The sequence below is a fragment of the Tachysurus fulvidraco genome, chromosome 5 (genome assembly GCF_022655615.1).
Source record: "Tachysurus fulvidraco isolate hzauxx_2018 chromosome 5, HZAU_PFXX_2.0, whole genome shotgun sequence".
Classification (NCBI taxonomy): Eukaryota; Metazoa; Chordata; class Actinopteri; order Siluriformes; family Bagridae; genus Tachysurus; species Tachysurus fulvidraco.
The window spans coordinates 9,316,504-9,340,944 of NC_062522.1; the positions used below are offsets into that span (position 1 = coordinate 9,316,504).

Consider the following 24,441-nt stretch of genomic DNA (forward strand, 5'->3'; position numbering starts at 1 on the left):
GCTCCTGACTGCCAGAGGAAACCTGGCTTTCTGGACCCATCGGAATTCACTTCCGGGTTCTATTTCTAGTATTTACAGAGATTTAAGCCACGCTTATGTGCCACACAATGCAAAGTATCGTCAGTATTAGTTATTAGTTATTTCTTGTGTTTGCTACTCTGTGTTTCGAACTTGCCCCTGTATTCCTGGATTACACTCTTTTTGGATTTGTTTGCCTCGCTGACTGTGTTTATTCGGTATCGACTTCTCTTGCATGTTTCTCAACCACATTGTGCCTCATCGATTCGGATTTGTTTGCCTGCTCTCATTAAAAGTTTCTGAACCGCTTATGGATCCCATTCAACCATCCGTACAGTTTCATATATATACAAAAAAACAGAGAGAGAGAGAGAGAGAGAGATACTATATTTTACCAAAACTTTGGGTGACGTGACATACGGCTAAGTACGGTGACCCATACTCAGAATTCGTTCACTGCATTTAACCCATCCAAAGTGCACACACACAGCAGTGAACACACACAAAATGAACACACACCCGGAGCAGTGGGCAGCCATTTATGCTGCGGTACCCAGGGAGCAGTTTGGGGGGGGGGGTCATATCACATTTTTATATACTTCATCCTTTTGGTTTTTCACAATGACAAGTGTGCTTTCATAGTTACTATAGCAACGTATGTGGTTACCAACAGCAAATGATGCAACAGTTCAAACAAATAAATCACTTATGGACTTTTAGACTAAGACTTGAACTGAAGAAACGAATCAGGTTTGACATTCAGCGTCAGCAAAGTGTTCGCTTCTGTAAGTTTGAATACGTTCAGCCCCGTTATTATTACAAATAACGCCCAGTTGGGAAACTTTTATTTATTGCAGCACAGTTTTTTCACATTACTTTGCACTGCTCTCATTCCGGCTCGCATACTGACCTGACATTACCCGAGAGATGTACTAATTGCATGGAGAGGCACTGTGGAGGCTGGACCTTCTGTTCTGCCAGTTAGATTAGTTGATAAAGGGATTCAGATCCCACGGAGCATGATACGTTTGTTATAAATCAAGTTAATTAAAAAAAAAAAAAAAAAAAAAAGATTGTGTTAATTATTGCACAAAAATTTATAATCTTGACGCATTTTTTTTAAACTAAATTGAGCATTAAACTTTTAAATAATGACTCTTGAAATCTTGAAGAATTGTTAACGTCCTTTTTTTTTAAAACTAAGACTTTTTTTTTTGACACTAAATTAAAGCATAATCAGACTGAGTTATTTTAACCACTACATGACAAATCCAAGCGATATTATTTTTAATTTCTTAACAATCTTTGCACACTCACTCTCTTGACTTCTGACTCCTTACTCTTTGGACTCGTAGAGTTTCCCAGAAAGCTTTTCTTAGCGTTCACTCGTTGCTTTTCTCAGTTATAAATCAACTTTAGAGCTATTGATTAAAATACATTTGGATTCTGAATAAAAGACTTTCAAGAAAAAGTAAAGCTACTTGTCACATCCACACGCAGCAGTATTCCTCCCCACCAGCGTATGCCACTGTCTCATAAGTACTAGCTCAGTTTTTTTTTTCCCCACATCCGGTTAACCTGCAGACTTCCTTTCTCAAGTCTACATAAACGTGTAAAACTGTAGTGACGTGACATACGGCTAAGTACTGTGACCCATACTCAGAATTTGTTCTCTACATTTAACCCAACTAAAGTGCACACACACAGCAGTGAACACACACACACACACCGTGAACACACAACCGGAGCAGTGGGCAGCCGTTTATGCTGCGGCGCCCAGGGAGCAATGGGTGGGGTGGGGGTGGGGGGGGGGTGGTGGGGGGGGCTTAGTTGATTACTCTTGTAGTTTAACGTCTTGTTTAACTGTGATAAACTTGTACCACTGTTCTGTTTAGATTTGTCAGGACTCTTTATGTGTGTACTGACACTGTTCTGCATGATCTTATTCTTTATATTGACCCTGACTTGTTTGTGGTATGACGATAGGTCTGATACTAGATACTACAAAGTACACTATAATATTGACGTATAAATGCTTAAATGCAAGTCTTCCTGTCAGTGTCTTTCCTTACACTTTATTTTTTATCATTACTAATGGAACAGCCAAAGCATGTGCACTTGAAAAGGATAAACTACTATGGAGAAGTGATAGCTGTTGGAATTGGATGTTGTCATGCTGTTTCTAAAATTCCTAGTTGTTAAGATGTTGGACTGTAAATCCCAGCTCTACCAAGCTTTCTTAAATGGGCCCTTAACTCGCAAATGTTCAGTAGTATAAAAATTAGAAAAACTGTAAGTCGCTCTGGATAAAAGCATCTGCCAAATGGCATAAATGTTCTGTTTTGATGGGAAAGTTCAAATCTCTGGACCACCGAGCAGACACTGCTGGTCCCTTGTGCAAGGCCTTTAACCTCAGAAGTTCAGTTATATGTTGTTGTCTTTCAGCAGCTCCCTGTTAGGGGTCGCCACAGCAGATCATCCAAACCACATAATTTTGATTTGGCACAGGTTTTACATCGGATTCCCTTCTTGATGCAACCTCCCTATTTTATCCAGGTTTGCTACTGGCACTGAGAGTTAACCCCTCAATGGCCAGCCTGGATTTCCAACCCGGGAATCAAACCTGGGACTTGGATGTGAAAAGCACAGGATCTTGACATTGGGCCTCGATGCACTAAAAATGCACACATGGTCACAAAGGTTCATCCTGATATCCAGATCCCCGATGAACCCCAGACACTTCCATTCACAACAACACACGTATTGTTCCGGAGTGTCTCAGCTTAGTATAAACCTCCCGTCTGCTTTTTATTTTCCCTTCTTTTGTTTATCTGCCCATTCATTCTCTGCTCTCTGTCACAATGGCACTTGAAACCATTTCAGACACGTCACATTTACGCATTATTTCTGCTTGAAACAGCTTCTTCCTTCTAAGGGAAAAAAGTAAGCTTTCAGTGTGGGAGTGTAATCTTCAGTGTGAATTACTGCCTTATTTAAATAAAGCTGAAATGATTATATCCATTTGTCAACTTGCAGCATTACCTACAGGAACAGCTCGGCTGCATTTTCTTCCAGAAAAGTCTAGTCTTGCCTGACTGAGCAGTGTGTAATGATGTGTACTGTTTAGCAGAGTAATTCTATACTGGAGGTCATTGTTGATGGTGTTTTGTCCCCTCCCTCACCCAATATCCCTCTTTACCCCATACTTCACACTCATCACCTCCTCCACATACAGTACAAAACTCACCATGAAGCCTTATACTACCCTAGTGGGTAAACAATGGCATGCTGCGGCTCTCCTTAGCGTGACCCAACAGCACTGTGGCACGACACCAAAGCCCACGAGGCCTGCAGATATTCGACAAGGAACTTGTTGTGGTGGCTGACTTCTTTTCTGGTCTTTAACATCCTACCCCAAAGCCACCACTGTTTATTCTTCACAGTGTGGGGAAGAGCATGGAAACTATGTGCATTATACAGTAAGTTCTGCACAGTTCTCCCAGGCGACGGTATACAGTACGTTACTGAACATGAACATGAACAAATACAGTTTTTTAATGCTTGAAATGAATATGTGAAGCCTGAAATGCTTTAAAGTGACTTTTACAACTCCAAAAGTAAGAAAATTTGTGTTCAAGAATTTTGATTTATAAAAAAGGCCTCTGCCTGAAGAGCAGCAACAAATCACCAAAATTCAGACTTTAATTTTTTTTTCAATCTAGTAGCATAAAATGTAATAGATTTCATGTAGAATATATACATTTGTGTTTTTAGAGTTTCTAAAATAAATGTATATAGAAACTATAAAAATAAAATAAATCAACTTAAAAATAACCAGAAAACAGCGAGTTAATTGACAAATTTTTTATTATTAAATATTTTAGTATATAATATTTTCTGTTTTTATTAAAACAGTGTATTGGCAATCTGATTTATTTATTTATTTGTTTGTTTGTTTGTTTGTTTATTAAAGGTGAAAACTCTTAATTCATCACTTCAGTTTTCACATTTATGTTTAACAGTTAATATTAACACTGTATATAAATATTTTGTCTTTAATCTTAACAGATTAACTAATATGATAACAATTATTTTGTGAATGTTGTGGCCAAAAATATTTCGCTTTTGCTGTGGCTTGTCTCAAAAAACATTTTGGTGAAAGTTGAAATTGAACACAGAGCTAAGGACTTAAAGTTGGTTGTCCTAGCCATATAAAGTGCATCTGTGCAACATGGTGCAAGACAAAACATTACAGGACAAAAAAGAAGGAAAGAACAGTTAAAGGCAGGGTCTCCGTTGTTTGAAAGCCAATGTTAACATTTGAAATCACCAAAACAAACACGCCCCTAACCCAAATGGGTCCCACCCCTGTATTGATAGCTCCGCCCACACATACTATATACTATATTGATAGCTCCGCCCACACACAGGCAACTAATGGAAAGAAATGTGTCTTTATCATAGCTGAAGGGAAGAACAGTACGATTGCAGATAAACAAACAAGCAAAAATGACACACAAGCATAATCATGCAAAGGACAAAGGCATATATTAGTTCTGTGTAACAAAGCAAAACCAACGTTACTCATCTATCGAGAAGGAAAAAAGCGCCTCGGCGTCTTAAGTAAAGTTGAATTTCCTGAGTCAATAACTCCTGAGCTAAACACTGTTACTACACAAAACGCGGTTGTAGCTGCCTCTCTACATTACTACGATAGAAAAGAGGTGTTATTTGTGTAGTAACAGCGTTTAGCTCAGGAGTTATTGACTCAGGAAACTCCAATCTGTGAATATGCTCCAACTTCCTGCTCCTTCAGTTCTCTCCAACGTTGGAAAGCTGATCCTATATTAACACGTCCTACTTCTTGCCTTATCGTAAGCCTTTAGTCGCTTTCTTTCTTTGTTTTTAATCCTCCATGTCAATGTTAAAACCGCTTTCTGCTAATGTCACACATGCGCACTGAACACTCTCTCCACACATATTGACAAGCCCCGCCCCTTTCTGCTCATTGGCTACACGTTTGTTTTAATTTATGTTTTGATTTCTGTTTATTATTTGGCCGACTCAGTTTTCTGAAGCATTTCTCAAAAATCGGAGACCCTGCCTTTAATATAACAGCAGCAGTTATATGGGGTATTGTAATAAGTTTTGCAAACAACGTGCTAAACAGCATGTAAAGAGTTTCATATGGGTGGAGCTGTAGACATGAATGTTTATTGGATGAGTTAGTATTTGGTGCAGATCAGTGCAGTCCACACGGTTGAGTGTGTGTGAGCTTGTTACAGTTCAGTTCAGTTATTGAGGAGTCTCATGGCTTGTGGAAAGAAACTGTTATACACAGTCTGGTCATGAGGGTCCAACTGCTTCGGCTGTTGGCTTTGCGAATACAACGTGTGGTGTAAATGTCCATGATAGAGGTAAGAGAGACTCCAGTGATCATCTCAGCTGTCCTCACTATCCGGCTGCAGGGTCCTCCGAGACAGTGCAATTCCCAAACCAGACAGTTATGCAGCTGCTCAGGATGCTTTCAATGGTCCCTCTATATTATGTAGATGTGCTTTCCTCAGCCTTTATATAGAGTAGAGACCCTGCTGGGTTTTCTTAACGATTGAGCTGTTTACCAGGTGAAGCTTTCTGCCAGATGAACATCAAGGAATTTGGTGCTCTTGATAATCTCTACGGTGGATCCGTCATTGTTCAGCAGAGAGTGGTCTCTCTGTGCTCTCCTGAAGACAACAACAATCTTTTCAGTTTTATCAACACTCAGAGACAGGTTGCTGGCTCTACACCAGGCAGTTAGCTTTTGCACCTCTTCTCTGTATGCTGACTCGTCGTTCTTGCTGATGAGACCCACCACGGTCGTGTCATCGCCAAACATGATGTGAATGTACATTGCTACACAGTCGTGAGTCAGCAAAGTGTACAGCAGTGGTGGGGCGCCAGTGCTCAGTGTGGTGGAGCTAGAGATGCTGTTTCCGATCTGAACTGATTTACGTCTCTCACTCAAGGAGTCCAGGATCCAGTTGCAGAGGGAGGTGTTCAGGCCCATCATACTCATCTTTTCTATCAGGTGCTGAGGGATGATTGTGTTGAATGCTGAACTGAAGTCTATGAACAGCATTCGCACACATGTATCTTTATTTTCCAGGGCAAGATAAAGTGTTGTGGCAATGGCATTGTCCATGGAGTGGTTTGGACGATACGCAAACTACAGGGGGTAACTAGGTCTTGATGTGCCTCATGACAAGCCTCTCATTATGAAGCACTTCATTATGATGGCTGTGAGTGTGATAGTCATTGAGACAGGACACTGTAGACTTCTTTGGCATGGGGACGATGGTGGTTGTCTTGAGGCATGTAGGAACAACGGTCAGGAATGCTGTCTGGCCCAGCAGCCTTCCGTGGGTTAACTCTGCATAGAGTTCTCCTCACATTGGCCGTGGTTAGACAGAGTACCTGGTCGTTGGGGGGGATGGATGGTCTTTCTTGCCGCTACGTTGTTCTGCACCTCGAACAGAGCATAGAAGATTTTAGCACACCTGGGATGGAGGCATCACTGTCACAGGAAGGTGAAGCTGTCTTTTAGTTTGTGATCACGTGTGGTTGCCCTGCCACATGCGCCGGGTGTCTCCGCTGTCCAGGAAGTGACTGTGGATTGTCTGGGCCTGTGCACACTTTACTTCCCTGATGGTTTGGAACAGTTTGACCCTTACTGTCCTTAGGGCCGTCCTATCCCATGCTCCGAAAGCTAAGTCCCTAGACTTCAGCAGCACATGCACCTTAGCAGCCATCCACAGTAATATATAATTACTGTTTATGAAAACTGTACTTATGCTCGATGCATGTGAATTAAAGAGCACTTTGGCTGAATGTGTGTTGTGATGACGTTACACCACATGACTCAAATCTGCAGAAATGTGATTTTATTTTGGAAACTTGCAAACTTGTCCTTCTTGCTATGGCAAAATCATAAAATCTTAGAAGGGCTGATTGAAATTTCCATAAAGGTCCTTATTTTTCCTTATTTATTGCTATTCTGTGAGGTTTAGTGTGATTATGCTAGTAAGGGTGATTCAAAATGATCTAATAGAACATAAGAAACCCGATATACAGTAATACCTCGAGATACGAGTTTAATTCGTTTCATGACCTTGCTCGTATCTCAAATTGCTCGTATTTCAAAGCAATTTTCCCCATTTAGATTAATTGAAATCTCATTAATCCGTTTCAGCTCGCAAAATTCCACTCCAGTTGTTTGTTTGTGTTTTGAATATGAAAAATGTACAGTACCTGTATTTATAAATGACAAATATTGTATAAAAGCATACAGTAATAAAAGACAATGTTAAAAAAATAAACTGGTTTTACTTTACGGAAGATGCGCACGGAATTTGAGGGAGGAGTAAACAGGCGGAGGAGTTAGGAGGAATTCACTTTCGTTCACTTACTCGCTGCTGTGCACTCTTAATGCTACTTTACACTTAAATGGAACTTAACTAAACTTCACTAAATGTAATGAACTTAACTGAAATTCTCTTAACTTATCTGAACTTAATTGCTACAATTTCTGTTTTCTATACTTTAATTTTGCTTAATTTTCTTCATCGCTTTTCTCTTCACTTTTTTTGCCTTTATTGTCACTCTTTCCTCACTAACATCTGCCGGTCATTTTAATAAAAACCTGTCGGCATATCAGATGTGGTGTAGTCGCACAAGTTCAAATTTTTTAACAGATCCAAGGCTCAAAAGGGATCCGAAAATTACGGATCCGCAGATGATCGGCACCTCACGCAGCGCCTTTGCGACTCTCCATAGGAAATTAATGATTTCCGGTTTAATCGGCCATCGTTTGTCGTGTGCAGTGAAAAGGCGGCTTTAACCGAGTGAGACGCGGGAAGCTGAGGCGGGGGAAACAGAGCACACGTGGTTGTTGGGGATCTTTGTTTCGTCGGCGGCGGCTCGGATGCTCGAATCTCAAAAAATTGCTCGTATCTCAAGGCAAAAATTTGGTCGAATCACAGCTCGTATCTCAAAAAATTTGTATGTCAAAGCACTCATATCTCGAAGGTGTCACTGTATTATGTTATAATACAGTATATAAGAGCAGTATATAAGTGCCAGTGTATAATTTATTAAATTAATTATTTTACTGACATTTTACTTCCCGGACCTAAAATTTCATATTTAAGAAATTTTATTTAAAATGTATTTTTTACCTAAACTACCATTTAAATCTGTGGTTTAGAAAATGGCACATACATGGAACATGGGAATGCGGACACTATTTTGGCACAGTCACAGAAACAGATTGTGTGATCCAAGATGGCGGCGCGGCAGTAGCACGCAGCGGCCTCTCCGGATTCAATACGGTGCTAATTACGTTTTTAAGTTTTTATTTACGGTTTTGAGCCCGACCATTGCTTCTACATGGATGCCAGAGACAGCGGTGTTCATGTATACAAACATGTATACAAACACCAGGACCTAATAAAGTACAGAAATCGTGTAACAACCAACCTGCACGATGATGTACTGGTTAGGCTTCGTGACCTCGGCTTGCTGCGGAGACCAGGCCTCCAGTCCCCGGTGTCGCCTGATACCAGAGACCAGGGGAGGGGACGCCGAAAGCGGTTCGCGAGGAAGCGGAAGCGTGGTAAGCGAGCGGGCGTCCGTGCTAGGCTAAAAACAAACCCTAGCCGGCCGGCTCTCCCATCCATTCTACTATCCAACGTTTGCTCCCTGGACAATAAACTGGACTACATCCGACTCGAACGCTCTACCCGGAGAAGAGGTTAGAAACTGCTGTGTGTTTGTTTTCACGGAGACGTGGCTCAGCGACAGAGTTCCGGACGCCGCCATTCAGCTGGACGGGCTAACTTCATTTAGAGCCGACAGAAATGCAGCTCTTTGCGGTAAGACTCGCGGTGGTGGTGTGTGTGTTTATATCAACACGGAATGGTGCAAGAACTCTGTGCTTGTTTCTACTTACTGCTCATCGTCAGTAGAGTTTGTGACTGTTAGATGCAGACCATTTTATTTACCACGGGAATTTACTACTGTTTACATTGTCGGAGTTTACATTCCTCCTAGCGCTAATGCTAAAGAGGCGCTAAGTGAGCTATACGGAGCTATTAGCGACCTACAGAATGTTCACCCCGACGGACTTTTTATCATCGCCGGAGATTTCAACCATGCAAATCTTAAGTCAGTGCTCCCTAAATTCCATCAGCATGTGGACTTTGCTACGAGAGGTGAAAACACGCTGGATCTTGTTTACACAAACATTCCCGGCGCGTACCGTGCGGAGCCCCGCCCCCACCTCGGCTACTCAGACCACATCACTGTTATGCTAATTCCAGCATACAGACCACTCGTCAGACGCTCAAAACCGGTTCTGAAGCAGGTGAAAACCTGGCCAGCAGGAGCCACTTCTGCTCTTCAGGACTGCTTTGAGTGCACTGACTGGAATATCTTCAGGGAGGCTGCAACCAACGGCGACTCCGTCAACTTGCTAAGACTACATGGCAAACATTGTAATGAAAATAAAGAAACCTCTGTACAGGACGTACAGCAACATGATTGTGGATTCCTTCTAAAACCCTTGTCAAAGTCTGGCAAAACCAAGACCCATGCTATATTTTCTCTGCCCAATTATATACTTTTAGTCTTTATTTTCTCTCCCAGACAGTTCTTGCTAAACCAAAATAAAAGTGTATTTTGACTTACAGTTCTATAAGCGCCGTACTGGGGATGTATAGTATAGTTACCCAGAAGGGTGAACAAGTTCAGGCTCAGTGTGATTGGCAGAGGTTTGGCTGTCTTGTTATGCAGTGGGTCCTGTGGTCACTCTAGAATGAAACCTGTCATCTCTTCCTCTCTAGCAGTCTCCAAAGGTCAGGCTATAGCGAGGGATTGTCTTTCATCATACTGACAAAACCAGCAGCTCGGACCATCAGACCTAACAATAATGTAGCTCTGAATTCAAAGAACGACTGTGTGCTAAGCTAGCACATTCTCTCTCTCTCTCTCTCTCTCTCTCTCTCTCTCTCTCTCTCTCTCTCTCTCACATACACACACACATACAGAGTTACTTGTGAAATATTATTACATATCAATCAGTCAGTCATGATTTATCAAGTCTCTGTCTGCGTTTTAAATAAACGTTAGTACTGATGCCTAGATGTTTTATCACCCTGACTCTCAGATGTGCCTGTGTGAACCTGGATAAAGAACAAAAGTGTTTGCATGCTTGCCCCAGACTGGACTCTTAAATAAGAAACACAGAAGCTTTGAGTAGATGGCTGAAGATGGAAGGGGTGATGAAGTAAAAAGTCAGAGGTTTCGTTGGATTTAGAGGAATCGGAAAACACCGACCTGCCCTAGTCTACATTTACATTTCCAGCATTTGGCAGAAGCCCTTATCCAGAACGACTTGCATTATCTCATTTTTTTATACAACTGAGCATGTGACAGTTAAGGGCCACGATCAGGGGCCCAACAATGGAGGCTTGGTGGACCTGGGATCGAACTCACAACCTTCCCATTAGTAGCACAACACCTTAAAGACTAGGCCATTACATTAGAAAAAAACAATAAAACAAACAACAGATGAATAGTCAAAATACCAAAGAATACTGAAAATAGAACACAGGGCTGTGAAGTGTCACGCATTGAGTGTGACAGTCACGCATTTCGGTCTTTTGTCACGTTCTCCTGCCACACATTGTATTTCTCATGCAGAAAAACTTTTTTTTTCCCCCAATGAGGGGAACTGCCTCACGTGTATTCTGGTCACGTCACGTGACGTCACGTGATGTAACGTGAAAATCAAAAATTAGCACAACACGCACATGTGACATATCAAAACACTCAGCACGATGAGGGGAACTTGCTGCGTGCAAGCACCATTCACATTTTCTTCAGGAAATGTACATTCTAGTTATTATTACTATCCTTGTAGTCAGGTTGATTCAGAAATGAGTCTCGCCGCGTAAGTTCTTTAAAAACCAGAACAAGATCAGACGCTTGTGGTTCTTATCTATGCACGGTTGCTGTGTCCTAGAGCACCACACAGAAGGAGGAAACATTAAAACACCGATATAAGCTAAAATGAATCTAGACCTAATCTGGTAATCTGATAGCAAAGCAAAATCCTGCTCTTTGGCACTGAACTGTGATTGATATGTGCATTTATATTGAGCGACTACAGTGCGACTCCTAAACCGTGAAGGAAACGCTCTTATTTCTGTCTAAAATATGCAGATGCAGAGGAATAAAAAATGACTACGAATCCATCTCTGCCACCAAGCTAGTTATTCATACATGTGGAATTACATTGCAGTGCATAACACCATCATGTATTCTGCATATAAACACCCACAATTACACATGCACACATACACACTGTCACTATCTCCGTCACACGTGCCTAGATGGCAATTCCTGACGAAAGATTCATCACTCTTCCCTAGGAATGATGGATAGAAATTCTATACAACATACATTTTGCAAATCTTCATCGCCTCACACCATCCTGAGAGCGAACAACGACGGCGCCTGATAGGAGGCATGATGGACATTTGAGCATTTATTAAATTATTTCAATGCAATTCATCTAACATGCATACACACTGCTCTCTTCAGGAAGGGATTAGTCTTAAAGATTAAATCAGACCATAACGACATAAACACACGCAGCTATGTCTTGCCTAAATTTCCTGAATATAATCGACAGTAATCAGAATCATTTGGTTAGTATTTTATTTGCTGGCAACCTACAAGAGATTGAAACTCCTCAGCTTGGTTCATAGCCCTACCACACGCTTTCAATCAAATGTCACCAACTGTCATCATGTCTTATAAGTACAACAGGGAAGAGCCAAACAACCTAATGTGACCTCGAGCAAATCGAGGCAATAATCTGTGTCGTTATTCCTGTCCTTCAGGCACATAGGAATTTTATAAATCAATAGAATTATGGAGAAATCAGAGCTACATTTTCCATCGCAGTAAATCGTTTAAGACATGCTTTTTGATCTAGAGGCCATGGCTTTTTTTTTTCCTCTCTCTGGCAAACCATTTAAAAAAATAATAATAATAAAAATTACCTCAGTGAACTGCTTGAACTTGCTGTTCAAATAAAACCAGACCAAGATTAAATCATTAAATATCGACAATTATTCTGAAGCTGATTGGGTTTCAGAGGATCCTCACTAAATGGGTCAATTCGATTCAGTTTTAGTTGGATAGCACTTTTATAGAACATTTTTTTAATTGAATTTATTTGAATTTACCCCATTTATCCCTAATGAGCAAGCCTGTGCCGAGCGTGGCAAGAAAAAAGCTACCTTAGATGGTATGAGGAAGAAACCTTGAGAGGAACCAGACTAAAAAGGAAACCTATCCTCATTTGGGTGACACCACAGAGTGTGATTATAAATGATTATAAACACTGGAAAGTGTAATTTATAAATAATGTCCTTTCTACGATCATATACAGTCAATTTAAAGTTGTGTAACCAGATCCTGTGCAACTCATAAATTAGATCGTCATCTGAGAGATCATTTTAGATTCAACACCAACTCCTTTCGTGCCAAAGCCGTCTAATATTCAATGATGGAGATGCAGCATATCGTCGCTGTCAGGCGGAACCCTCCTATGTCCAAATTTTGTCAATTTCATATTTTTTCACATATCGATGCTATCGGTCAGTCCCCACGTGGGTCTGTTATTTTTACAAGTTATTAACCAATCTAAAGTCTGGAAAATAGCTTGAGCGCAAATCATTTAACTCCGTGATCACACACTTTATTGAACACTGCTGGCAGCAGCGACGTCTGTGTCCGTACCATACTTATCAATGACAGCATAATCTCGTATCTCCCTGCTCCCGAGTCATAAAACTTGTATCTCCGATAAAACATGACTTTGGGAAAATGTTGTGTTAATGTTTCTACACAACAGTATATGATAGCAATATAAGGTATAATAACAACTTTAACGATACAATGTTTAATAAAAATATGGCGTTTTTTTTATTTCCTGAATAAAAATAATGGTTTTGGAGATGCGAGGATTTCGCCCGACAGCGACGAAATGTTGAATGTTATTTTGTGCATTGATTAAGATCCTCATATGGTCGGCAACTTCACTGCGAATGTTGGAAATCTTCACAAAGCGGAGTCCAACTGGAGCTGGTACATCTCTAGATGCCTCAGGATCACCACAGGGTTGATGCCTCTTTTCTTTGAGGTCTGAAATCTTCATGAAGCCGAATGCAACTGGAGTTGGCACAATCTCTATACAGTATGTGTAGGTATAGGCAGAAAAGAGAATCAAGTGGAGGGGATTAGCCCAAGCACTTCAGTGTTTTCTGTGAAGACTGCTTTACCTCTGACCAGTGCAAAGCCTCAACACTGGAGTCACCTTCCAAAAAAAAATTCAAATAAAATTACTAAATAAATGTGTCCTTAAAGGATATTTTTGACCATATCAGTAATTATGCATGTTTACCCAATAAGTCCATGTATACACAGGTACTCTAAAAATGATCACAGCAGGTTCTTTTAGACCTTACTTTGTTCTTTTGGGATAATATCATATAATATCACCAATAAACTGCAAAAATCTTAAAGTTACAGCTTTGCCCAAGATTTTACAAAATAGTGACACTATGCTAGTGACTCCTTCCAGAAAAAGCTTCCCCACAAAAAAACTTCACCGGAGTCTGCATGTTGTCCCTGTGATTTTGGGGTTTGCTTTGGGTTCTCCGAGTTCCTCCCCCAGTCTAAAGACGTGCTGACTGGCATCACTAAATTGTCCAAGGTGTGTGAGTGTGTGTGTGATTGTGCCCACTGATGGGTTGGCACCGTGTCCATGGTGTTGCCTGCTTTGTACCCCAAGTGACACCTGGGATAGTCTCCAGGATTCCTGTTGCCACTCTGGAGGACAAGTGGAACAAAAATTTGAGCGTGGATGAATTTAAATGCAGAAATTCACCGGTACAATTTAAAAAACTGATCTGGATTTGAAATTTGAGGCCCTTGATTTTCTCATTTGGTTTTAGTAAGTAAAGTAAAGACAATTCTACATGCAGGATTTTTTGACCATGACCATGGCTTTACCCGTCATTCCTGATGCCCTTTACCTAACAGATTGACACGATGGGTCATTTCTATGCTTTCAACTATAACCCTGACCTCTAATGGGATCATGTGCAGTGCCCAAGCCCTGAGACCGACCTGAAATGATTCTTTGTGATGTAACCTCTCATGCCAAGTGACACCAGAATGTTTTGCCCCACTGTGACATGATGGCTATAGAGAGGCTGATTGGATAGCTTTGTTTGCAGATGACTGGCATACAGTAAGTCACCAGGCACACAGATAAAGCCTCAAGTGGATCAATAGCACTGGACCAGATGGATCAGGCGGTCAAATTTGACAGTGAATGCAAACGACAGGCATGTAAATGGCTGAAGTGGAGGCTTGCTGGAGTAAGGAAGAGCAGGCCAAAGACTGATTGATGAGCTGAAGAAGTCTGTTAGCAAAGTAGAGAGGGGTGTCAGCCATCGATAAGTTCACAGCGAGAAATTCCGACAACATATGGATCAAAGCCGGCATTAGGAAGCGATCGATACGGAGTCATGGCAAAGAATAAAAAGCCTGCAGATGGGCATCAACTGTGAAGATGATTAGAAAACTAAGAAATATATGTAGATGCAATAACTAGTTAGAGAGAGAGCAATAAATGAGATTCATTGAGAGGGGCTGGATCAATAGGGGTTAGTTTCTCGCATGGCTGTGCTTCAGTACCATGGGAAAATGCAGCTCGTATGGAATATCCCTTTGTTAACCCAGATCAGTATTATTCAAGCACAGGTTATCAGTTATGTGTTCTGAGTCAGGCTGTAAATAAGGTTAGAGTAAAATATACGCTGACCATCACATAAAAGCAGAAACGCATATGCAAAGCCTAGCAAAAAATGGATTTGTTTTCTATAACAGCATATCCCAGCAGTTTGCCAGTGATTCATTTGTTAATAGGCATGTTATAGAACATCTGTAAGGCAAGTTAGTTCCAGTTATTATTTACGTTATACAGCGATAAAGAGTCTTTTCTGCTGTTTCTTGAAGTGAATAAGAAAGATGCATTGTACAGAAAAGCTAACTGCTTTGTGCTAAAAACTTGTATTTTTTTGTTTGTTTGTTTGTTAAATAACAAAAAGGGCGAAATTTTAAAAATGTGCTTATTAATATCAATAGGTGATGTAGCGTGTTAGCCATTATCATAGAAGTCCATGTAAGATCACTGAAATGTTTTGTATAGAGCTTTTAACAACAATTCACATTGCCTCAAAGCAGCTTTCCAGAAGCAAACAGAATAAAAAATAATTACTTAAAGTTTAAAATTAAGTTACTATATATGTATCTAACATCTATCCCTAATAAAAAAGTTTGAGGCGTCGGTGGCGAGGAAAAACTCCCTGAGATGATATGAGTATGAAACCTTGAGAGGAAACAGACTCAGAAGTGAACCTCATCCGCATTTGAGTGACACTGGACAGGAAATAATGTAAATGTAATTAACGTCCTTTCTACAACAGTTTATAATTGTGCAGCTGAGAGCTCCTGAGGAACTAATGGGTCATCGTAAAGTATGAGTTCATTATAGCTTCTTAACTCTAATTCCTTCCTGTTAAAGTCTTCAAATGTTTACCGAAAGCCAGAGCACAAAGCTGACTGACTCAACGGCAGAAAAAACAGCACAATACATTAAGGAGATGCGGCAAAAGATCATTCAGGTTTGGTTTTACCGAAGATCACCACAGCACGTTTCTAATATAAACCTAATATAAATGTTTTAGGGGTTATAACTGCTAGTTATGATTATTGAAGGTAGGGGTAGGGTGGGGTGGGTGGAAGGATGGGGGGTGTGTGTGTGTGTGTGTGTGTGTACCTCCCTCTCACACTTCTCTGGAAAATATGCCTCTGATTGGTGATATGGGTCCTGCAGGCTCTACCAGACAAAGGGCTTTCAGCTGGTCAATAAGGTGCTGATGAGGAATGTTGATGGATAAAGTCCTGTGGTAATCTTTTATATTACCTACAGTGATCATTTGCTGGATCTCCGCAAGGTGTTTTGCTGGATGCTGAATGTAGGTTGGCACATCAATTCACTGAAGTATTTGGTTGCCGAGGGTCAGGGGGACTATTTGTGTTACGTTCTAAGCGACAAAAGAAGAGAGCCAGATTTATTTTTTCCATGACTCTCGTAATTAAACTTATTCACAGGCCATGTGACAGATCTCAAGTGAACTGAAAGAGCTCAAGTGCAGTTTCCTTGCTTCAAGCTTGTAAATAATTTCTGTACACTGAAATGCCATGTGGGCTTTTTTAAATGGACATGCTGGCTTATAACTGCTGTGCATACTCAGTTCAGCTGCCCTTTCTATTAATGACACTGTTATTTGTATAGCCAGGGTTCTGAGGTTATTTATTTGTTTGTTTGTTTATTTGTCTTTTTTTATCACAAAGCATTTATCACATTATCTTTCAAATCATATTACACACACACACATATATATATATATATATATACTGTATAAGAGGTGGCACGGTGGCTTAGTGGTTAGCATGTTCGCCTCACACCTCCAGGGTTGTGGGTTCGATTCCCGCCTCCGCCTTGTGTGTGTGGAGTTTGCATGTTCTCCCCGTGCCTCGGGGGTTTCCTCCGGGTACTCTGGTTTCCTCCCCCGGTCCAAAGACATGCATGGTAGGTTGATTGGCATCTCTGGAAAATTGTCTGTAGTGTGTGAGTGTGTGAGTGAATGAGAGTGTGTTTGTGTGCCCTGCGATGGGTTGGCACTCCGTCCAGGGTCTATCCTGCCTTGATGCCCGATGACGCCTGAGATAGGCACAGACTCCCCGTGACCCGAGATGTTCGGATAAGCGGTATATATATATATATATATATATATATATATATATATTGTTGGATGTGAATTAACTATATTTACGCAAGGGGGAACTTACCTTGATAGACTTGTGGAAGAGTTGATTTAAAGGATCTTCCTACAATCTATTTCTAGCTTAAAATATTAAAGGCTACATTTAAATGTTGTGTACATATTAGCCTATTAGTCCTGAGCACTGGCAGCACATGCAGTAGCAGGTGTACAAACTAATCACGTTTAGCAGATCTACAAACTTAATCATGAGGGAGAAGGTCATGAGCAGAGCTTAATGGGCTTTTCATCTCACTGGAACTCGATAACAGAGAAACTTTCCTTTACAATTAGTCAGAGGGCCGATCAATGCGGTGTTGAGATGGAGCGGGATAACAGGAAGATGGAGGAGGAAGAGAGAAGACAGGCAAGCTTTCAGGGAATTTGTTTTCATTTTTCAAATAATTTTTGCTCACCGTAATTTCATGTCCATTTTGTATGATTTGTCCCTGTTTTTAGTAAAAGTACAACCTCTTTTTGCAGTCTGGGGCGATGCTAGCATGCTGAGTGGCATTCTGTGAATATCTAAAATGTATATTTGGGCTAAATCTGTTCTCTAACTAAAATGCACATTCATTACCCTTTTCAATTTAATCAAGTCTCTGGAAGGCAATCTGTTCTTATCATTTCTAACGGTCTCCCAAGGTCACATCCAAAGCAAACAATGCTTCATGGAGCAGAAGTGAGTCGAAAGCCATTTTCATTTGTGTAGCCCTCAGCTGGCTAAGATACACAATAGAAATTCCTTACAGTTCGCTTGGCTTATGAAAGCGTCGGCCGCTTAGCATTCTACTGTAAGCGTTTTGAGCCGCGATAGCTAAAGAAGATTTTTCAGCATGTTATGTGTATTTCAGTCGTTTTCTACCGCTTATCCGAACTACCTTGGGTCACGCGGAGCCTGTGCCTATCTCAGGCGTCATCGGGCATCGAGGCAGGATACACCCTGAACGGAGTGCCAACCCATCGCAGGGCACACACACACTCTCATTCACTCACACACTCACACATTACAGACAATTTTCCTGAGATGCCAGTCAACCTACCATGCATGTCTTTGGACCAGGGGAGGAAACCGGAGTACCCGGAGAAAACCCCAGAGGCACGGGGAGAACATGCAAACTTCACACACACAAGGCAGAGGCGGGAATCGAACCCCAACCCTGGAGGTGTGAGGCAAACGTGCTAACCACTAAGCCACCGTATCCCCCTTAAGATGAATGTAGTACATATTATTTATTAGATCATTATAATTTTCTGATGCCTAATTATGAATTGTCTTCAAACATTGGTCTTTATTTACAGTATGTTACAGAGCTCTACATTTTATATTACATTGTTCTTAAATAGCTACAAAATTCAGTCATCGGTAGACCGCTGTGCTTAAGAGGAACTCGGGATGTTTGGGATTTTGTGGTAAAAATTACTCTTTCCTGTCATTTATTATTGTTTTTCTATGTTAGATGGAAAATTAGATGTTATTCCACACAAGAAAATGATATAAAGATATATTTTGTGATATTTCTTTACAATAAAATTGTTAATTTGGGAAACATTCAGTGTGTTTATGATTTGTGCATCAAGGCTCTGAGTGATTAAAATCCCAAACATCAAGACTAATTTGCATGCTTTCGAATAAATTACATGGATGTAATTAGTGGGTGTGTTGCAGCACGTTTAGAAAAAGTAATTATGAACACGGCGTCACGTGTAAAGATGGTGGCTGTGTTTAATTCAGCTTTTATTTCCTGCAAGAATAACTCTGGAAAATGAGAGCAGAGGAATGGCTCAAAAACGGTTCATTACATGTAACATACTCAAAAGAAAGCAGTTTTATTTGTATAGCCATGAATTTGCTATAATGCCCAACACAGCCACTTGGCCTATTAAAGTCTCAGGTGCTTAGCATTGTATTTTGGGGGGCATGATACTGTAGCTAAGGAAGATTCTGTGGCATGTATGCGTTTTACTTCGTTGTCTATTTTTTTAAAAATTATTGGGACTATGTGATGGGACTTGATGGGGAATTTCTGATTCCTAATTATGAACTAAAAACAGCATAAAAATGTAAGCCAATGGTTTATATAGCACAGACATACAGCTACTGTGTATGGAATCAATTTAGCATTACGTTCAACATAGATTTAGGATACTGAACATTTTAAGCAAAACTTCTATTCTTGATTTTTTTTTTAACAGGAATAACTTCTATTACCTTTTGACATTAGGGGAGACCAGGTACAGTTGTAACAGGGGACGGTTGTAACAGGGGACGGTTGTAACACCTTGAATTCCTCCAATCAGAAACAACCTAGAGTGATGACACTCACTGTGCACATGCTCAGTTAGTTTCCCTCCATTTTTGCCATAAAGGGAGCCACATTTGAATCTTCCTGACGGAGTTACCGTATCTACAAAAGATTGTTTTTGAGGTAAAAAAAATACTTTTCTTTCTAATGTACTTTTTTGGATGCTGTTATAGGATCAAATGTCTATGAATTCAAACAAGTATTATTTGAATCACTATTTTGTAAGCTAAAAATATAAATGGCTAGCATGTGTCAAACTAGCAGTCAAGCTAGCTCACATGAGACGACATGCGTTACAAACGTCCCTGTACACTGGGACGGTTGTAACAGTGGAGAGACTGCATTAAAATCAATTTTGCAACCTGTTCATATTTCATAAAACCACTTAAATACATTTCTTCAGCAGTTGACAGATTGAAGTTTATAATATAACAAATTGGTTATTCCAGTAAAAATGTTTTTTTGATGTATTGCTAAAACTTGCAAAAAGTGTTACAACTATCCCTGATCTTGTTTAAAAGAAATAAATATTGAAGTGCTCTGTTATTATATCACTTAAAATTTCCTTATTTAAAGAAAATAATGGATTTGTAAGGTAAAATAATAAGTTACAGTAATGACATGCTACCTTGAAATAAGTCTAAATTAGGACACAATGCCTTAGAAACAAAGTCAAACTAATGATATAAGTCGAAATAATGACGTAGCACAACATTTTGGTCACAATGTGCAGTTCAGAGATTTTATACTGATATAAGTTTATACTGGACTCTAAGGTCTTTGTTCACAGGGACGACTTCCATGTTTTAGCTTTCTCAGTTCGGTCGCTCCAGAGACTTTTAATGCATAATCTAAACTGTGAGACTACATATATTCACTCACATGAAGTACTTTCTGCATTCGGCAGCCTTGCCGTTTAACATGCGGGAACTATCGACAGTTATGTCCTGACTATAAATTAGAATAGTCTCATCAGGAATGTGCAAGAAAACAGCCAGCCTTTTTTATGTCTTCTCAATACATCAATATGCCTTTATAATTTTAGTACAATCAAGGCCTTTTACAATTCCTACTGTATAATTGCACTCTGTTGAAGTGCCATTATCCCAAAGCAGTGAATTATTGACTAGTAATCTTGCACTCAGAGTGCCTCTCTCTCTCTCTCTCTCTCTCTCTCTCTCTCTCTCTCTCTCTCTCTCTCTCTCTCTCTTTCTCTTTCTCTCTTTCTTGCTCCCCCTTAGTGAAAAATGCCACCGAATCAAGCAGACCTGCTCAGAAGCAGAAGTGATTATTCGGAGTGCAGTCCAGTCGCATGTAGATGAATAATGGAGAGAGTGTCCGCAAGATTCCTTCAGTATAGTTAACTGTCTCTCTCTCTTGCTCTTTTCTTCATCTTTCTTTCTGCCCTGTATTTGTACCCAACCCCTTTCAGACCCCGCTGCAGTGGAGTGCGAGCAGTATGACTTGGCCGTGTTGGCTGATACTCTCAGGGCTTACCTGCAGGAGCTGCCATGTCCCATCATCCCATCTGTGCTCTACAGTGAGCTGGTCTACACTGCTCAGGGTAAGTTGGCCTACAGAGACTGAGTATAGTTACTGTATTCTAGATGAAAGATGGTTTAAGGAAGCTCCACAGCAGATCGTCTGATCTGCATATTTAATTTTGGCACGGTTTTTATACCGGATGCCCTTCCAAGACACAACCCTGACATTTTGTCAGCTTGGAACTGCCAAAGAGTTATCCCCTCAGTGGCTGGGTTGGTGTTCTGCCACTGACGTGGGATTCTGTAATGAATACAGATCATAATCAATGAAAAGCTGCAGTGGTATAAGAGGAATAAAACAACCCAAGCCTGTATTTAATAATAAAATAAATGATTTACATTTAGTGCATTCAGCAGGCACCTTTATATAGAGTGATTTGTAGCCACTATAAAAAAAAAACACAGCCTCATTCTAGGTCAGTAGGTCAGAGATTATGAGGTTAGTATGATATAGACAGAAAAACACCATGGATTTTTCTATCATTAATAAGCCACTAAGCCTCAAGTGCTTGGTCAAGATGTAGGTCTTAATCGTAGGATCTGAGGGAGCATGGTGGAGTTCAAGGTGTGAGACATTAGGTGGGTGGTGGTCTGTTTTTAGCTTTGCAGGCAAGCATCAGGGTTTTAATCTGATCTGGGCTGATACAGGAAACCAGTGAAGGAAGTGAGTGCAGCAATAGGATGGTGTGGGAGAACTTTAGGAAGTTGAAAACAAGTTGCAGAGCTTTGTTCTGAGTCAATTGCATGGGACGGAAGGTGTACACGGGAAGACCTGCCAGGGTCGTGTCGCAGTAGGGCAGTCATGAAATGACCAGGGATGTAAACAAGCACCTGAGTTGCCCCTGTGGATTGAAATTGCTGGTTCTGAAGTACAACATGCATGACTATGCCAGGGTTAGGGATGTGAGGTGAGAAGAATATTAGTCCATGGTTAAACCAAAGGAGTGTGCAATGACAGATGGTGAGATCTGAGTTTTCCAGGACGATCACAAGATCTTGACATGGGGGGGTTACTCGGGTGCAGAGATTTACAGCTGCTCAGTCTTGTTGGGATTTGGTTTCAGCTGATGAGCTGCCATCTATGACGAGATGTCTGCCAGGCATGCTGCGATCCGAGCAGAAACATGAGTGTCTGAGGGACCAGAGGTTAGGATGAGTGTCATCAGAATAGCAGCGCTATGGAAACACAATCCTCACACTGTCTCGTTGTATGTTATCTGTTTCTTTATGTGGAACATCTGCAAAACAGCTGAGAATGTTACCTAGAAACTATGAGTCAAAAACTTCACACAACACTGACAGTGGAGACTCCTTACAGAAAAAAGCAAAGTAAACAAAATAAATCTCCTGTAAGGAAAAATGGTGTACGGGATTTGTGCGAAAGGATGACGCTATGTCACAAAGGGTTTGGTTTTGTGCATCTATATAGGTGAATGTGGCTGTGTGATTGTGTCGTAGAGGGGGTGCTAACATGCCTGAGGGTGAGATAACAACATTTATTCCTAACCTCATTCTAAATCACTCCCACTGATGCTGACTAGCACACACACACACACACACACACACACACACACACACACACACACAGTCTGCCTTCTCCCTTAGCCTCATCTGATCCTGAGCATGACCTGATTTAGCTAGGACACACGAGCTGAATTATGTAAGTGCTGTTCTCTCCCATGTCCTAGATCTTAACTGTCTCTTAATAATTATTCCCAGTAAAATAAATATTTTTATACCACATCTCTGTTGAATTCTACATTCTGATTGGTCAGTCCTTGTGAGGAGACACAGCACTTTATTATAGTCATTATAGTGTATTATTTGTCTTGAAGGAAGTGAGCAATTCAGACACAGCTGTTTATGGCTACTTTAATGTAAGCGATAACAGAAACTCAATTGATTTGGAGATATTTCACATTTTATGTTACTATAAATATATGCGTGATATTCATTCATTCATTCATTTCCTACCGCTTTTCCGAACTTTTCGGGTCACGGGAAGCCTGTGCCTATCTCAGGCGTCATCGGGCATCAAGGCAGGATACACCCTGGACGGAGTGCCAACCCATCACAGGGCACACACACATACTCTCATTCACTCACACAATCACACACTACGGACAATTTTCCAAAGATGCCAATCAACCTACCATGCATGTCTTTGGACCGGGGGAGGAAACCGGAGTACCCAGAGGAAACCCCCGAGGCACGGGGAGAACATGCAAACTCCACACACACAAGGCGAAGGTGGGAATCGAACCCCCAACCCTGGAGGTGTGATTTAAGAGGAATATTTAGGGACATCTTGTTTTTTTTTTGTTGTTGTTTTTTTTATATTTTATTAAATTATTGGTGTGTATTTTTAAAAAAATGACCATACAGATCTCTGCAATTTTTATTATATTAATAGTTAATAGTTAATGCTACAAAATGCAGTCACTGGCAAACGTCTGTGGTATAAGAGGAACTTGGGATGTGGGGATTTGTAGTAAAAGTAACTCATTCATTATTGTATTTCTATATTCGAAAACTTCCACACAATATAATTCAAGTGATATAAGTATATATTATGAAAATCATTGGGACATGAGAATCATTTGGTGTATTTCTTATTTTTGCATTAACTAATTAAGACTAATCTGCATGCATTCTGGTCAATTACGTGTGCAGTTAGTGAGTGAGTTGCAGAAATGGTGCCACATGCAATGAAGGTGACGGTATTTAATTACGCTCTTTTCACGTGATACTTGTTTTACTGCATTAATAACACTGAAACCTGGCACACGTGTGTGAGGTTACACAACGAGTAGAAAATATAATATGCAAAATAAGATTGCACATGTGAATGTTTTTTCTGTTCATTAGATATCTCTTTACAGACTGATCATTCAATAAGTAATGAAAATTTACCGCCACCATATTAAAAAAAAATTCATCATCGTAAGAATATAAGACGGGAACATTAATAATTTAATAATTTTCTTTGACGGAAATGGTTTCGACAGATTAAACCAAGAGTGCACTATTCATTTATTTGCATATTCACAGCCTTGAATTTTGCACCTTTTGAGTGAAATGAAATGTTTATTAAGGTGGACAGAATGACCTGGTGGCACAGCAGGTAGCATCACAGCTCCAAAGTCCCAGGTTTGAGCTAGTCCTGAGCTCCGGCAATGGATTTTCTCTGGGTTGTCCAGTTTCCTCCTGCTGTACAAAAGCATGCTGGTATAAAATTTACTCCAAATTAAAAGAAAGTGTGAAAAGAAGGTGTGAATAAGTGTGTAAATATGTGTATGCATGCTGGCCTTTGGTGGGCTAGTGCCCCATGTGTGGCTAGTTCTCCAGGAAAGCATGTGGATCCTCCAGAACCCTGACTAGGACGAGATATTACTGAAGATAAATAAATAGAGAAACATGCAAATCATTTGGAAACCACAATCTTTCAGGCTATTAATAAGTCAGTGTTCATCCGATTCACATGGTACACACTTCCACTTCTATTGAGTGTCATTTTGTCGCTCATCCACTAGTATCAGTTTTCTTAACCCGGGAATGAGTTTGTCT

At 40.5% G+C, this 24,441-nt stretch overlaps 1 protein-coding gene across 2 annotated transcripts in view; it reads left to right on the forward strand.

Annotated features, from left to right (window-relative positions):
• pik3r3b (phosphoinositide-3-kinase, regulatory subunit 3b (gamma)) overlaps positions 1 to 24,441 on the forward strand; it is a 218,511-nt gene that overhangs the window by 76,718 nt on the left and 117,352 nt on the right. For both annotated transcript variants that reach the window (XM_047813326.1, XM_047813327.1), the window contains exon 5: positions 20,763 to 20,894. In XM_047813326.1, the coding sequence (XP_047669282.1) occupies positions 20,763 to 20,894 (132 nt within the window). The remainder of the gene's footprint in view (positions 1 to 20,762; positions 20,895 to 24,441) is intronic.